Raw genomic sequence first — 17,042 nt, forward strand, 5'->3', positions numbered from 1 at the left:
AGCAGCAGAATACAGACCCTAGACTTCAGAAAAGCAGACTTTGAATCCCTCAGGGAATTGATGGGAAGGATCTCCTAGGAGGCTAATATGAGGGGGAAAGGAGTCCAGGAGAGCTGGCTATATTTTAAAGAAGTGTTACTGAGGGTGCAGGAACAAACCATCCCAATGTGCAGAAAGAATAGCAAATATGTCAGTCGACCAGCTTGGCTTAACAGAGAAATCTTCAGTGAGCTTATACACAAAAAGGAAGCTTACAAGAAGTAGGAACTTGAACAGATGACTAGGGAAGAATATAAAAATATTGCTTGAGCATGCAGGATGTAATCAGGAAGGCCAAAACACAACTGGAGTTGCAGCTAGCAAGGGATGTGAAGGGTAACAAGAAGGGTTTCTACAGGTATGTCAGCAACAAGAAGAACATCAGGGAAAGTGTGGGACCCTTACTGAATGAGGGAGGCAACCTAGTGACAGATTATGTGGAAAAGGTGAAGTACTCAATGCTTTTTTTTTGCCTTGGTCTTCACAGACAAGGTCATCTCCCAGACTGCTGCACTTGGCAGCACAGTATGGGGAGGAGGTGAGCAGCCCTCAGTGGTGAAAAAACAGGTGGAGGACTATTTAGAAAATCTGGGCATGCACAAGTCCATGAGGCCGGATGCAATGCATCCGAGGGTTCTGTGGGAATTGGCTGATGTGATTGCAGAGCCATTGCCCATTATCTTTGAAAACTCGTGGCGATCAGGGGAGGTCCTGGGCGATTAGAAAAAGGCAAATATAATACCCATCTTTTAAAAAGGGAAGAAGGAGAATCCAGGGAACTGCAGACTAGTCAGCCTCACCTCAGTCCCTGGAAAAATCATGGAGCCAGGTCCAAAAGGGATCCATTTTGAAGCACTTGGAGGAGAGAGAGGTGATCAGGAACCGTCAACATGAATTCAACAAGGGCAAGTCATGCCTGACCAACCTGATTCTGTGCATATGGGGAAAGCAGTGGATGTGCTATACCTTGACTTTAGCAAAGCTTTAGATATGGTCTCCCACAGTATTCTTGCCCTCAAGTTAAAGAAGTATGTATTGGATGAATGGACTATAAGGTGGATAGAAAGCTGGCTAGCTCATCAGGCTCAACGGGTTATGATCAACAGCTCGATGTCTAATTGGCAGCCAGTATCAAGTGGAGTGCCTCAGGGGCCAGCTTTGTTCAACATCTTAATTAATTATCTGGATGATGGGATGGATTGCACCCTCAGCAAGTTCGCAGATGACACTAAACTGGGGGGGAAAGTAGGGTCCAGAGTGACCTAGACAAATTGGAAGATTGGGACAAAATAAATCTGATGAGGTTCAACGAGGACAAGTGCAGAGTCTTGCACTTAGGACGGAAGAATCCCATGCGCTGCTACAGGCTGCAGACTGACTGGCTAAGTGGCAGTTCTGCAGAAAAGGACTTGGGAATTACAGCAAACAGTAAGCTGGATATGAGTCAACAGTGTGCCCTTGTTGCCAAGAAGGCTAACGGCATATTGGGCTGCATTAGTAGGAGCATTGCCAGCAGATCGAGGGAAGTGATTATTCCCCTCTATTCAGCACTGGCGAGGCCACATCTAGAGTATTGGGTCCAGTTTTGGCCCCCCCACTACAGAAAGGATGTGGACAAATTCGAGAGAGTCCGGCGGAGGGCAACAAAAATTATTAGGGTCTGGGGCAAATGACTTATGAGGAGAGGCTCAGGGAACTGGGCTTACTTAGTCTGCAGAAGAGAAGAGTGACAGCGTGTTACTGGAAGATTTGAACCTCACTATCTTGTTAATTTGCCTATTCTGATATTAAAGGTTGTTGTCCACCCTACAGATTTTCCAGAGAAAAGCCGTTAACCATGGCCAGCTAACTTCCTCCCTGAAGGATACGGATACAGCCTTCCAATCAAGAATAGGTAGCAGGCAGTAAATTCTTCAGGAACAAAAATGGAATTTATTTAGAAGTGAAGGATTACAATAAAAAAGGAGAGAGAGACATAAAAATAAAATAAACAGTAAAGGTTACAGATACAGTGTAAAGGAAGTGGTGTGATAAATAAAAACACAACACAGAAATAACAATTCCACTTAACTCTATAGCATATAATAATCTAACAGTATAATCACTTACTTAATACTCTATAACAATCAAGCATATAACATAAACATGTAACAATACATCGATTAACTCTAACATCCAGTAAGCGCTGGCCTTACGGTTACTGAATGCGTAGGGGGAATCTCACTCAAACCATAGGCATCCAACTTTATTTACATTTGAAACCCATACGCCCCAGGATGTTAAATAGAAAAATTTAAGACTTACAGAAGCTTTTATAAAATCCTTCTGACTCATCACCGGAACGGTCCTTCTGCTATGTCAGTTTTAGTGAGCGACGTTTGGGAGCGTTGTCTGATGATGGGTTATGGGCTGCTGGGTTGTCCGCTGCTGCTTCCTCCTCAGGTAAGAGAGAGAGAAGCCCATTGGTTGTTGCTGCTGGCCGGGTGCCAGAAACAGTCGTTGCCAAGGCAACCCTGGAACCCTAGGTGGGCTGCTGCTGTTGCTGTAACAGCCACTGGTTTTCAAGCTGCTCTTCCTTTGCTGGGTTTCAATATAGCTTCTCAGGTGGCTTCTCTTGCACAGGTGTCTTCTGGTAGGTGTGTAGCAGCGTTCCATTCTCTTGCTGGTCCCTATCCCTACAAAGTTTTAGCCTGCTGGCTTTCGCCTTTATATGCAATTCCAGCTCATTAGCTATTAATTTATTATCGTATTTCAGCCAATCATCTTTCAGGGATTTGCGTATTTTAATTAATGTCCCATGTGCTGACATGTGATACTCAAGCTCAGCCAATCAGCTTCCAGAGATTAGCACATGCTAATTACCAATTAATCCTCAAACGCATTTGTAGACTGCAATGACATCTGCTGGAGAATTTAAAAACAGCAATCTTCAAAGTCTCATAGACTGTGCACTAGCTTCATCATGGACATGCCAAAAGTGGCTAATTTTACTGCACCTGTGAGGTGGTGGGTTTTATATTTCACCCAAAAAGGAAATCAGATGCATTTATCTCTGTATTTCTGTGATAGTAGTTCTAAGAACATACTTCAAACCCATATAAGCACATGAGGACATAACCCTCTCCACTTAATACACTGTACTTCAGTCATTTAAGAAATCTGTAGAAGTGGATAAATCTGTGAAAATTCCCTATAATCAAGGGTGAGAGAAGAAAAACTGGTTTCCTGTAAACCAAAGCAGCTCAGTCAGTTCTAACCACGTGACAGACTTGCACAACCTCTTGTGGTCTTCCCTGGAACCATTTCCTCCTGCTGCAGATGAAAAAGGGCCTTCTATTATGTTTGCCAAGTTTTGTGGTTACTATCCAAAGAGAAGGAGGAGCAGAGTAAGTGCAGTGATGTAATTTGCACCAAACCATAGCCTTTTTGTGTAAAACATTAAAGCAATTTTTTCTTAAAAATAAAAAACCCCAAAATATAGTTTCTGAAAAGTAGAACGAATCCACTGTTAGATCCAGTTTTAAAATACGTGAGCCAAATTTGTCCCTGGTGAAACTACTTAAGCTTCAGTGGAGGTGCACCAAGGATTATTTTATCGCAATAATTGTTGCTAACTTGGAAAGATTAAGGAAATTTTCTTCTATTGAGACCGGCAATGCATGGTTGGAAAACACATCAGTAATATGGTATCCAATCGAGCATGTAGTCAAGGTTCTCTCAAGCATTTCCATTTTAAACTGCTCAGGTAAAATTTTTAGAAACGAGTGCTTAAGGATAGTGCTTCCTCCATATTTAGACACCTCAACAAGTGATCTGAGAAATCCGGAGACCACAGCAGCTCCCTTTGAAATCAAACTATAGCTATAGCCCAGATAAGCTGTACCAGTCAAATCACAGCCTGTAGCGCTTTTGCCTGTCGACATTAGGGCTTTCACTTGGTGAAGTTCAACTGTCGGCTGGCCAGAGATAGCTGAAATCTCTAATGTACACAAGGCCTCAGATGAAAACTTAATTGACTTACAACTAACATAAGTCATTTTCGTTACCGGAAAAATGTTTTCATTAGTGCCTGTTTAGAGATGTTTATCTCAAGTTATTACAAAAACTAAAATTTTGCAGCCAGAGAGTCCATATTTTAGATGACTCCTGATCTTTTACACAAGAAAAGAGTTGAAGCTTCTAAGAGAGAGTGTTTTTGTTTGAATAATACTTATGGAAAATGCATAGTCCACAGTAGCATTATTTAGTCCTATATCATGGGTTTTATACACAAATACATTCTCAGCCAATAGAATGTCACTGAAGACAATTAAACTCTGTTATCATTAGGTCAGGTTTTTATTATTAATCCAATTTTCTAAGTATCAAAATTCAGCTACTTAAAATCGTACAAAGGTTGCAATATTATATGAATTATTTGTTTCTTTTAAAGTTTGTACAATTATTCAGTTTTTAGCAAAATTATAAAGCAAATGTAGTGCATGATTTTTGACAATTTGTGAGTAGTTAATATTATGATGCAATGAAATTGTCAGTTTTTAAAATGTTCACATTCCAGGTATTTACATTTGGACAAATGGATTAGTTGTCCTTGTAAGAGCATGATGCAATGTACAATTTAAGAATTTTTCTAACATTTTGTTATTTGCTAATACAAGTGCCATACACTAAACATAACAGCAATAATTAATTACCAGAATATCTCTTTTTGAAGTGTGTATCAGTTTGCACAGGGAATATCATGGTCCCAGCACATTTTTAATAAATGCATTTTTTGCTTTTGTTCACTTAGGAGCGTTCCTCATTAACAACTGAGAAAGAAAGGTTTGCCCATAAACATGATGAAATGAAAAATCTGGAAGATATTGTTAGAGCTATAAAACCAACTGTACTTATAGGTAATTATTTATTCAAATTATATATTTTTAAGGCATGAGACTTTGTTTTATTGTTTGTATACACTATGAATATCGTATAAAGTGAAGATTATGAGCTCTTTTGAACAGGTAATTCTTAAGTATATGGAATATACCTAGCACATTGTGGGTGCTACTGCAAATAAACATTAAATAAGAAGAATAATGTGGCAAACATATAACAGTGCTTTCATTCTAAAGCCTACATATTAGTGGTGGAATTATCCATGTTTTCTTGAACTTCTGTTGAGGAAGCACATCTTCTTCCCAATATTACTTCTGAATTTATGTACTGTACTGTACTATACTATAGCATAAATAACCTCAGAAGATAGAATGAGGAAAGTGAAGCATACATACATGTATGACTGTACAGTCACCTGCATTCTCCATCTGATTACATAGATTTCTTGTCTCTCGTTTGGGTTCTGATCCTGCAGCCTTTGTTTAGGCAAGACTGTCATTGACTTTAAAAGAACTGCAGATATTGATCTCAATGAAGTAACCAGCTGAAAGGATGTTTCAATTCTCTATACAGCAGAGTTAAAACAGTTTTCGACTACCTGTTTCAGGAATGAAAAGGCAAAATATTCTTGAATTTTTGCAGTATAAGGCCATGGCTACACTGGCGCTTTACAGTGCTGCAACTTTCGCGCTCAGGGGTGTGAAAAAACACCTCCCTGAGCGCTGCAAGATACAGCGCTGTAAAGCCTCAGTGTAATCAGTGCCGCAGTGCTGGGAGCGCACTGCAAGCTACACCCGTAGAGGATGTGGTTTACGTACAGCGCTGGGGGAGCTCTCTCCGAGCGCTGGCGCTGCAACCACACTCACACTTCAAAGCGCTGCCGCGGCAGCGCTTTGAAGTTTCAAGTGTAGCCATACCCTAAGTAACCTTTTAAAAATCTATCTCGTCACTAAAACTGTTAATCAGTGTTAGAAAAAGTGTGAAGATATCTTACTCTGTGCCGCTACCACAACATTAAAAAAAAAAATTGAATTTAGAATACCAGTTGAATTACTGCCCCAACCTGTATCTTGTAAGCCTTCAACAAAGAGGACTGAATTTTTGAAAACATTTTCACTGTTTCACTTACTGATTAATCTAATAAGCGGGACTTGACTTGGTTTTCTGAAACATTTCCTTTTTTTTCACTGATATAGTCAAATGCTGCATAACCATTTCAAAATACTATTCCAATTAAAGCTGTGCAAATAACTGATTTGTTTGTTTGCTGACAATTATGAAAATTTGAAAAAAATTGGGGTTGAACCAAAATAGAAAGTTTTCACAAATTTTGGCAAATTTAAAAAAAAAAAGGACCAAATGAAACATTTAGTTTCAACTAAATCAAAAAGTCTCATTTCAATATTGACTACTTTAAACATTTCCAATTGTTTTTTAATAAAAAGAAAGGAGATTTTGAAATAAAGTCATTCCAAACCAAAAAATTAAATTTTTCAGTTTGGAAATGTTTTGATTTTTAAGGGGTATTTTTTTTACCATAATAATTCATGAAACTGACATGAATTCATGAAACTTTTCAGTGTTGTCAGATCTCCATTTTTCTCCAAAAAAGTTCTATCTGAAAAATTTTACCCAGCTCTAATCCCAATCTGTAAAATAAGATTTGTGAATTCACCATTATTTTTCTTCAGGCCAACAAAGCAATTGACATGCAAAAAAGATACACTATATCAACATCCAAGATTGAAACCCAAAATCACATAGTAGACAAAAAGTGTTTAGAGAAAATAAGGCTAAAAAGAACAGTTAAATTGAAGATTAGAGTAAAAGATCCATGATACGCATCCAGCTAAAAGTATCTGTATGTATTAAATACTAACACAACATGCAGTAAGTATCAGTATATCATTACAATATATATCCCATTTACCATCTATTCTCTTCTTTACACACACCCAATCTCTCTGGTTGTCCAAGCAGTAACTGAAAGAGCCAGAAAACAGCACTCTCATTCTATACTATCTAACAAGAAGGGGAAGCATTTGGACCTTTGAGGGCATAAGGTCTTTTCATCATCTAGTCTCCAAGTCAGGATTTCATACCGTCAGGGATTACTAGCCAAACACGACTTCCTAAATTACAGAAAATATGAGGAATTTACTGATAGCCTCTCACAATGGGACTGGACTCATTTTCAGGTGCTCATTGAGGAAGGGAAGCTGGTAGCCAGAACAGAATCTAATTGGCAGTGGACACAGCAGATATCTCCTCGAGGGCCATGGCTATAGCTATAGTTATGCATAGGGAATCTTGGCTCCATGCCTCCAGTTTCCCTAGGGAAGCGCAAAACACTACTGAAGATCTCCCCTTCAAAAGACTGGTGCACTATATACCCTCAAGGACTTCAGAGCCACTTTTCACTCACCGGATAGCTACACTCGTGCCCTGAAGTGTAAATTCAACTGCCCACCATCCACCCAGTGCTACAAGTCCCTCCAATTCTACCCTGAGCGACCTTATGAGCTGCCGAGGAAGTGAAAGAAATCCCAAAGATACTGCCTTGCCAGACCTCCTTCACAGGCTTTCACCTCACAGCTACAACTGCCAAGAGATATTTCTGAGACTGCCACAAGAGACCCCAGCCATCTTGCATACCACCTCACAACCCCCTACCTCTTTGGGGGGGTCATTTAGCACTCTTCCCCCAAACTCGGAGTGCAAAAACAATGGCCAAATGGGTGCTGAACATCATCCATCATGGCTATACAATTTAATTCATCACACTACTTCCTCCAAAAAAAACCCCTCCCTATCCCATCTCAGGGACCACTCTCATGATAGCGTTTTCACCCAAGAGGTGAATTCCTTACTATAACAGGGCACAGTAGAATGTGTTCCTTGAAATACCAAGGAACGTGGTTCTATTTGACTTACTTCCTGATACCAAGAAGAACGGTGGGTGGAGACCAGTTCTCAATCTCTGTCATTTCAATCGTTTCATCCACTAACTCAAGTTTCATATGGTCACATTGGCAGCTATTATCCCATCTCTAGAAAAAGGCTGTGGTTCACAGCTCTTGATACGCAGGATGCTTATTTTTACATTGATATCCATTCGGCCCACAGACACTTCCTAAGATTCATAATTGGCACCCACCATTTCCAGTATAGGGTTCCCCTTTCAGAACAGCCACCACTCCCATAGTCTTCACCAAAGTTTTCTCTGTCATAGCAGCCTCTATCAGCCTTTAGGGGCCCTCGTGTTTCTGTATCTCAACAACTGGATTCTAGCTGCACGGTCCAGGCACAAAGCCCAAGTGTTGACCTCCATGTTACTCAGCCTTCTTTTGTCCATGGGAGTCAGCATCAGTGTCGAGAAATCAATCCTAGACTCCACACAATACCTGGACTTTATAGGGGTCATAATCAGTTCGATCACAGCATGGGCCTACCTGCTGATGGACAGATTCTAAGGAATGAGAGAGAGCATCACACGCATCATCAACAATTCTTATGTTCCTACCAGTACTTGTCCATCCCTCCTTGGCCACATAGCTTCATGTACATACGTGACTGCCTTTGCTGCCTCCAAACTTGGGCCCAGTCAGTTTACTCACCAAAACATCACACTATGGACAGTCTCCACCAGGGTGCTGTCCTCCCATGTATGGTGCACAGACCCAACCCATGTATGCATAGGAGTTCCCTTCCTGCCCTCCTCACCGGACAAGATTATCATTACCGACACATCTCTCATAGACTGGGGACTACACATGGACAATCACATGACACAAGGAACATGGTATCGCTGAGAATCCAGGATGCACATCAATATCCTGGAACTATGAGCTGTAAGAAAGGCATACCAGTCCTTTCTCCCATTCATCTGGTCCCATCATGTTAGACAACACTACTGCTGCTTTCTACATCAACGAACAGGGAAGAATGAAATTGACCGCTTTATGTGCAGAAGCGGTCAATCTCTGGAATCAGTGCATCAATCACCAGATCCTCTTGTCCGCAGCCTATCATCCAGGAACATGGAATGTGGTTGCAGGCTCACTCAGCTGACATTTTGAGGTCAACCACAAATGGAATTTCATGATGCAATAGTACATGACATCTTTACACAGTGGAGGATTCCGACCAGAGAACTATTTGCTTCACATATAAGAACATAAGAATGGCCCTACTGGGTCAGACCAAAGGTCCATCTAGCCCAGTATCCTGTCTTCCAATAGTGCCAGGTGCCCCAGCAGGAATGAACAGAACAAGTAATCATCAAGTGATCCATCCCCTGTCGTTTATTCCTAGCTTCTGGCAAACAGAGGCTAGGGACACCATCCCTGCCCGTCCTGGCTAATAGCCACTGATGGACCTATCCATGAATTTATCTAGTTCCGTTTTTAACCCAGTTATGGTCTTGGCCTTCACTTCCACTTCCCCCGCTCCTTCCCCTCTGCTATGGATCTATCTGATTCATGGTGGAGAAGGAACTGGAAATGCTATCTGTCTGCCCTGCCTTTTATCACCTCAGACGGAAGCATGAGGTGAGCCAGGGCATATGCATGCACCAACAGACGCTACTTTCAAATTCTGCAACTCCAGGCATATGGTGTGCCTGCGCAAGCCCTCCCGTAGAGTACAGATAGGGACCACACATCTCGAAGAGTCTCCACTTACAGGTAAGTAAGCTCCTATTCAGAAACCTCCCAGTTTATTGCTCATAGCAGCAGAACATAGAGTGCATCTTGTTCTCTCTTCATTGAGATAATATGCATGTCAAACAATATATGCCAGCTCTGTTCTGTTCTATGTCAAAGTGAAGAGAGAAATTCACAAAGTTGGATTATGGCTTGTAGCTGGATTCTGCCTTGCATTGAGGATGATGATACATGAGTCTCACTGCTGCAGATGGAGCTGCAGGGGCCAAAGTGCCTCAGGGCCAGTTAGACAGGCAGTACTGCCAAGGTCTCAATGTGTGGATGAGATGATGGTGTTAGGAGGAGGGATTTAGGTTTATTAGAAACTGGGGAACCTTTTTGGAAAGGAGGAGCCTGCACAGGAAGGATGGACCCCACCTAGACAATAATGGAACCAGACTGATGGTATGTAAAATTAAGAAGGTCATAGAGGAATTTTTAAACTAATGGCTGGGGAAAACTGACAGGTGTGGAGGAACACATGGTACAAACAGACACATCCTTTACAGAAAAAATTATTAAAGGGGTTACTCTATATCCTAGTAAAGGGGAGAGGATAGAAGTTGATAAAGTACAGGTAGGAACTGAAGAGAAACAGACAAAAGAGTCCCATTCAGTTACATCACATGAAGGCAGACAACTAAACATTGACAAATTTTATAAGTGCTTGTATACAGATGCTAAAAGTCTATATACTAAGATGGGTGAACTTGATTGCCTAGTATTAAATAATATTGATATAATAGCTATCAAGAAACTTGGTGGAATGATGATAATAAATGGGACATAGCAATACCAGGGTACAAAATACATGCAAATGACAGAGTAGGTCATGCTGCTAGGGTAGTGGCACTATATTTGAAAGACAGCGTAGACTCAAAATACTGTAAAAGTCTTTAATGAATCAAATTGTATTACAGAATCTCTGTGAATAGAAATTCCATGCATGTATAATAAGAATAGCAGTAGAAATATAGTACCATCCACCTGGTCAGGATAGTAACAGAGATTGTAAAATGCTCAGGGAGATTAGAGCAGCTATAAAAACAGAAAACCAACCATCATGGGAGATTTCAACTGTCCCCATTTTGACTGGTTACATATCACCTCTGGACCGATGCAGAGAGAAACTTTCTAGACACCATTAATAACTGCTTCTTGGAGAAGCTAGTCCTCTAACCCACAACAGGAGAGGCAATTCTTGATTTAGTCCTAAGCACAGAATATAGTCCAAGAGGTGAATATAGCTGAACCGTTCAATAATAGCTACCATAATGTAATTAAATTTAACATTCTTGTAAGGGGGGAAATACCAAAGAAGCCCATCACGGTAGCATTTAATTTCAAAAAGGGGAACTGCATAAAAATGAAGAAGCTAGTCAAATGGAAATTAAAGGAATAGTCAAAGGAGTGAATGAGTGAAATGCCTGCAATTTGCATGGAAACTATTTAAAAACACCATAATAGAAGCTCAAATTAAATGTATACCCCAAATAAAAAAAAACAGCAAGAGGGCCAAAAAAATGCCACCATGGCTGAACAGTAGAGTAAAAGAGGCAGTTAGAGATAAGAAATCATCTTTTAAAAGTTTGTAAGTCAAATACTACTGAGGAAAATAGAAAGAAGCATAAATTCTGGCAAGTCATGTGTAATAGTACAATTAGGCAGACCGAAAAAGAATTTGAAGAGCAACCAGCAAAAGACACAAAAACTAACAGGAAAAAAATTAAGTAGATTTGAAGCAGGAAACCTACTAGTCAATGGGGCCACAGGACACTCAAATTGCTAAAGGAGCACTCAAGGAATACAAGGCCATCACAGAGAAGCTAAATGAATTCTCTGAAGAAGTTCACCGCAGAAGCTGTGAGGGACATTCTCACAAGTAACCAATTCTTTTTCAGTGATAAGTCTGAGGAACAGTCCCAGACTGAGGTGTCAATAGAGAAGGTTTTGGAATAAATGGATAAATTAAACGGTAAGAAGTCACAAGGACCAGATGGTATTCACCCAAAAGTACTGAAGAAGCTGGACTACTCACTATGCTATGTAATCTATTGCTGAAATCCGCCTCTGTACTAGATGACAGGAGGATAGCTAATGTAACACAGATTTAAAAAAAAAGACTCCAGAGGCAATCGTGGCTATTACACGCTGGTATGCCTAACTTCAGTACCAGGCAAATTGGTTGAAACTACAGTAAAGAACAGATTTATCAGACACATAGATGAAAAGAATATGTTGTGTAAGAGTCACCCTGGCTTTTGTAAAGGGAAATCATGCCTTACCAATCTGTTAGAATTCTTTGAGGGTGTCAACAAACATGGACAAGGGTGATCCAATGGGTATAGTGTACTTGGACTTTCAGGAAGCCCTTGACAAAGTAAAGTCCCTCACCAAAGGGTCTTAAACAAAAGAAGCAAGCATCAGATTAAGAGGCAAGGTCCTCTCATGGATAAGTAACTGGTTAAAAGACAGGAAACAAAGGGTATATCTACACTACCCGCCGGATCGGTGGGCAGCGATCAATCCAGCCGTAATAAATCGACTTCCAAGCATTCTCCTGTCAACTCCTATACTCCACCGCCGCGAGAGGCGCAGGCGGAGTCGACGGGGAAGAGGCAGCAGTCGACTCACCGCAGTGAAGATACCATGGTAAGTCAATCTAAGTACGTCAGCTTCAGCGACGTTATTCATGTAGCTGAAGTTGCATAACTTAGATCGACACCCCTCCCCCTCCAAGTGTAGACCAGGCCAAAGGGTAGGAGAAAACAATCATTTTTCACAGTGGAGAGAGGTAAATAGCGAGGTTCCTCCAAGGATCTGTACTCTGACCTGTGCTGTTCAACATATTCATAAATGATCTCGAAAAAAGGGTAAAACAAAGGGGCAAAGTTACAAAATTACTCAAGATAGTTAAGTCCAAAGCAGATTGCAAAGAGTTACAAAAATTAAATGTTGATAAATGCAAATGTACACACAAAATGATGATGTCTAAATTAGCCGTTACCACTCAAGAAAAAGATCTTGGAGTCATCGTGGATAATTATCTGATAATTTCTGCTCCATGTGCAGCAGCAGTGAAAAAAGCTAACAATGTTAGGAATCATTAGGAAAGGGATAGATAAAAAGACAGAAAATATCATAATGTCACCATATAAATTCATGGTATGCCTATGCCTTGAATACTGCATGCAGTTCTGGTTACCCTATCTCAGAAAAGATATATTAGAACTGGAAAAGGTTCAGAGAAGGGCAAAAAATGATTAAGGGTATGGAACAGCTTCCATATGAGGAGAGATTAAAAAGATGGGGACTTAGTCATCTCTTTTCTAAGATGAAAAGGGGGGATATGATAGAGGTCTATAAAATCATGAATGCTATAGAGGAAAAAGAATAGGAGAGTGTTATTTACCGTTCACATAACACAAGAATCAGGGATCATCCATCAAAATTGATAGGTAGCATGTTTAAAATAAACATAAGGAAATACTTCTGCACACAATACACAGTCTACCAGGAGATGTTGTGAAAGCCGAAAGTATAACTGGGTTCAAAAAGAATTAGGTAAGTTCATGGAGGAGAGTCTATCAATGACTATTAGCCAAGATGTTCAAGGATGCAACCCTGTGCTCTGTGTCCCTAAACCTCTGACTGCCAGAGCGGGAGTGGAAAACAGGGGATGGTTCATTTGATAATTACCCTGTTCTGTTCATTCCCTCTGAAGTGTCTGGCACCAGCCACCACCAGAAGACAGAATACTGGTTTAGGTGTACCATTGGTTTGACCCAGTATGGCCTGTTCCTATGTTGATGAGCTCCTGCAGCTCCCTGGCATGCAAAGAAAATGTAGCCCTTGCATTTTCCCCAAAGGTTGTCTGAAGTAGTCTTGCTGCTGTGGAGGGCCAGGTGTCCAATTGTGCTGGTTAGTGCCACACAGCCCTTGCACTAAATTTTGTAGAAAGTGTGTGTGATTGTGCTTGATTTTTGCTCAAGGTTGCAATGAGGGGGGAGGGGGAGGGGGAGAAACACTCTATCAAAATATACATGGCACTTCACTGGTTTACTTCATCAAAGCATTAGACAAACATTAGCTAACTAGTATTCTTCAAGTGCTTCTCTAAATTATGAGTTCTGCTTCTGGTGTGGAAATCAGAACATGTTAGCCAGCAGCGTCTGTTGGTCCTACTTGCGCCATTGATGCCCTTGAGCCCTCCCCCTTGAATGTATAAGGGAGAAAGAACAACCAACCTACTCACAGTTCCTTCGAATCATTCCTGGGTGTGAGACGGACCCAGTTGGCAACATCCATCTTTTTTTTTCTAGTTGCATATTTAATTACATTTTAAAAAATACTTTGTTATTTATATTTAATAATTAGGTTTTAGCTTTATTTAGTTTATTTTCTGCCCTGTACGGGGGTGGGGGGTGGGTTCTAGCATTATTTTGTGACTAAAAGCCCTGGGGTTTCAATTTTGAGAGTAACTCCAGCTACTGAACTGGTAAGTAACAGGTAAGTAACTTTCCTATTGTTAGCAATTGCAGACTTAGAGTCCAGAGGTTATGTACACCTAAAAGTTACTCCTTTGTTTTTATCATGGAAGTAGTGCGAAAAATCAACTAAATGTTAATAGAGAAGCTGTAGTAAAAGAAAATGGTGTTGTATTGTTACTCCTTTTCAAAATGACATTCATGAATATCTTGAACAAACTGCATTTCCTACATTTTCTGTCATGTGTTTCTCTTCTTTGATTTAGGAGTTGCAGCCATTGGTGGTGCATTTACAAAACAGATTCTCAAGGATATGGCTTCCTTTAACAAGCAGCCTATCATTTTTGCCCTAAGTAACCCAACCAGCAAAGCAGAGTGCTCTGCAGAGCAGTGCTACCAGATGACTGAGGTAATGGAAGGTTAATGTATATAGTCACTAAATGTAGTGTTAGATAAAGAAAAACAAACAGCTATCAACAATTGCTTTGTTACATTTTAAAATCTTATTTGTTTTAGGTGAATTTAGAAGCTCTAAATTAGAAATACCTACTAGTTAATTCTCTATGTGGAGACCAGTTAAATGTGTAACACCACAAATCTGATAATTCCATTGAAGCAAAACAAAACAAACACCAGACAAACAAAATGATCTCTGAATGGCTTGATTTTAATTTGCATTTCAGAAATACTAAGCAGAAAAATATTTCACCAATTTTTATTAATACATTTCATGAGGCTATGAAACAGCCATATTTTTATTCTAAATTAAACAGCAAAAAATGAGAGGAGCCTTATTGAAGTGTTTTAGTGCTTTTAGCTAACTGTTCCTGTGTACTGCAGTTAGTGACAGAGAACGTCCACTCTATATTCCATCTGCAAGAATCTCCCCACCAAGTTAGGATAGAGCAGCATTTAGTAGGCTGGCAGTGCCTTATAGACAGCCTTCAGATGCTTGTCTAATACTCTCAGTCCTTCATTACTATACTTAGCATATCAGTAATTGTCAATTATGAGACTGTTAGTAATATATGTTATGTTTGATTTAGTTTCACCTTCTATGTGTCATTTAAATCCACAGTGACCTGTTTTTCTTTAAAGATATTTTTGTATTTATAAATATTCAGTAAGATAGATATGCCTTATTGCTGGAAGCAAAATATTAGAAATCATTCTGTATTGAGAATGGGGCCCCAAGATGATTGACCTCTGTTACTCAGATTTCCGGTACCTAAAGACACAGGTGAAAAGTACAGAGAACTGGTTATTTGTGAATAAAATTAAGAACGAAGAACTACAGTTTGTTTTTTGTTCATTTTTTTTTAAGTCCTATGGTTCTGGAGTGAGCGTTAATAACCACAGCAGCAGTGTGAGCAACTGATGTGTCTGCCTTTTGTATTGGAGCATGGGTTCTGTATTGGATTTGTCCTCTTGTATAAGGAAGCCTTTTAAATACTGTCATACAAACAAAAACGTAGCATGTCCCATTCCTCTACTGAAAAGTACATATGACAGTGCAATACAAGAGTCAAACAGGAATGCATACAGTATGAACGGTTGATTATAATGGGCAGCTATATCTGGTAACCAGAGCTAAAGATATACTGGCATATCTCTCACCAAAACATATAATAAACAGTCCGTGATAATACTTCATGGCACCAAGCAAAACAGAATATCCTGCATAGAAACATTGGTGTGTTTTAAAATACACATATTCAGCTTCCTAAAATAAACTTTAACATTTTGTGTTACAAGGAGTCTCTCAAAACTATTGAACAGTAAAATTAATCATTTTAGCAATTTTAAAGAGGGCTGGACAAAGGACCTCTTGTAGGGCTGAGTATAAGCATCCTACCCCTAATTTACCTTACTATTTAAAGCCTAAAGTACTCTCATCTCACCAAGGCAAGGCTCAGAACCATAGGTAGTTCAAGTAGAGCCTCTGGAATTTCACTTATCTCATTATTGTGAATTTAGATTTTTGTTTCTTACTATAGATCAGGGGTCGGTGATCTTTCAGAAGTGATGTGCCAAGTCTTCATTTATTCACTCTAATTTAAGGTTTTGCGTGCCAGTAATACATTTTAACCTTTTAGAAGATCTCTTTCTACAAGTCTATAATATTTAACTAAACTATAGTTGTATGTAAAGTAAATAAAGTTTTTAAAAAATGTTTAAGAAGCTTCATTTAAAATTAAATTAAAATACAGACCCCCCCCCTGGACTGGTGGCCAGGAGCCAGGCAGTGTGTCAGTGAAAATCAGCTCGCCTTTTGCCCTGCTATAGATCATCAGCTACATGGGGAAAGCACTAATAAGATAGGGCTCACAATTGCCTCCAAGACAACTCCTAAGACATCCACAAAAGGCAGTGGAGATTGGGTATGTCACCAGTGCTTTCAGCCTTTGCTAAGAGTGAATTTCATTCCTTTGCAAACGGTCAGCACAAGGACTATTCACTACTTAAATCCTCCTTAAGCCCTATTTTGAGGATTTAATTGGTTCATATGTGTTATGCTGGCCCTCTGCACAGTGTGAACTTCAATTTAACAGAAAAGCGAGACACCTAAAGTCACCTCCTCTAAAGCTTACATTTGGCAGCAAGACACTAATTGAATTTTACAAATATAGACGTTTCCTCCCATACTTCCTGATATTTACACATCTGTATTTCCCATGATGATAAAGAAATTGATCATTAACACTGGCTTACACTTTCCCTTATCTTTTCTCTAAAACACATTCATGGCTTCTGAATAAATGTACATAATCTGTTGCTTCCTAATAAGCCAGTATCTTCTCCGTAGCATAAATCAGCCACACAGGATACTCTGTAGATACAATGATCAGCATTCTGTCGGGTCAAAGAAATCTAATATCCAGTGAAGAGTGCCAAGAAGATTAGTTAAGATATAAGTGAAAATTTGTAATAC

At 39.8% G+C, this 17,042-nt stretch overlaps 1 protein-coding gene across 2 annotated transcripts in view; it reads left to right on the forward strand.

Moving 5' to 3' along the window:
* Positions 1-17,042, forward strand: part of ME1 (malic enzyme 1) — a 367,704-nt gene that overhangs the window by 331,365 nt on the left and 19,297 nt on the right. For both annotated transcript variants that reach the window (XM_050950148.1, XM_050950149.1), the window contains exons 10-11: positions 4,832-4,937; positions 14,377-14,519. In XM_050950148.1, the coding sequence (XP_050806105.1) occupies positions 4,832-4,937; positions 14,377-14,519 (249 nt within the window). The remainder of the gene's footprint in view (positions 1-4,831; positions 4,938-14,376; positions 14,520-17,042) is intronic.

Source organism: Gopherus flavomarginatus, chromosome 4 (genome assembly GCF_025201925.1).
Source record: "Gopherus flavomarginatus isolate rGopFla2 chromosome 4, rGopFla2.mat.asm, whole genome shotgun sequence".
Taxonomy (NCBI): Eukaryota; Metazoa; Chordata; order Testudines; family Testudinidae; genus Gopherus; species Gopherus flavomarginatus.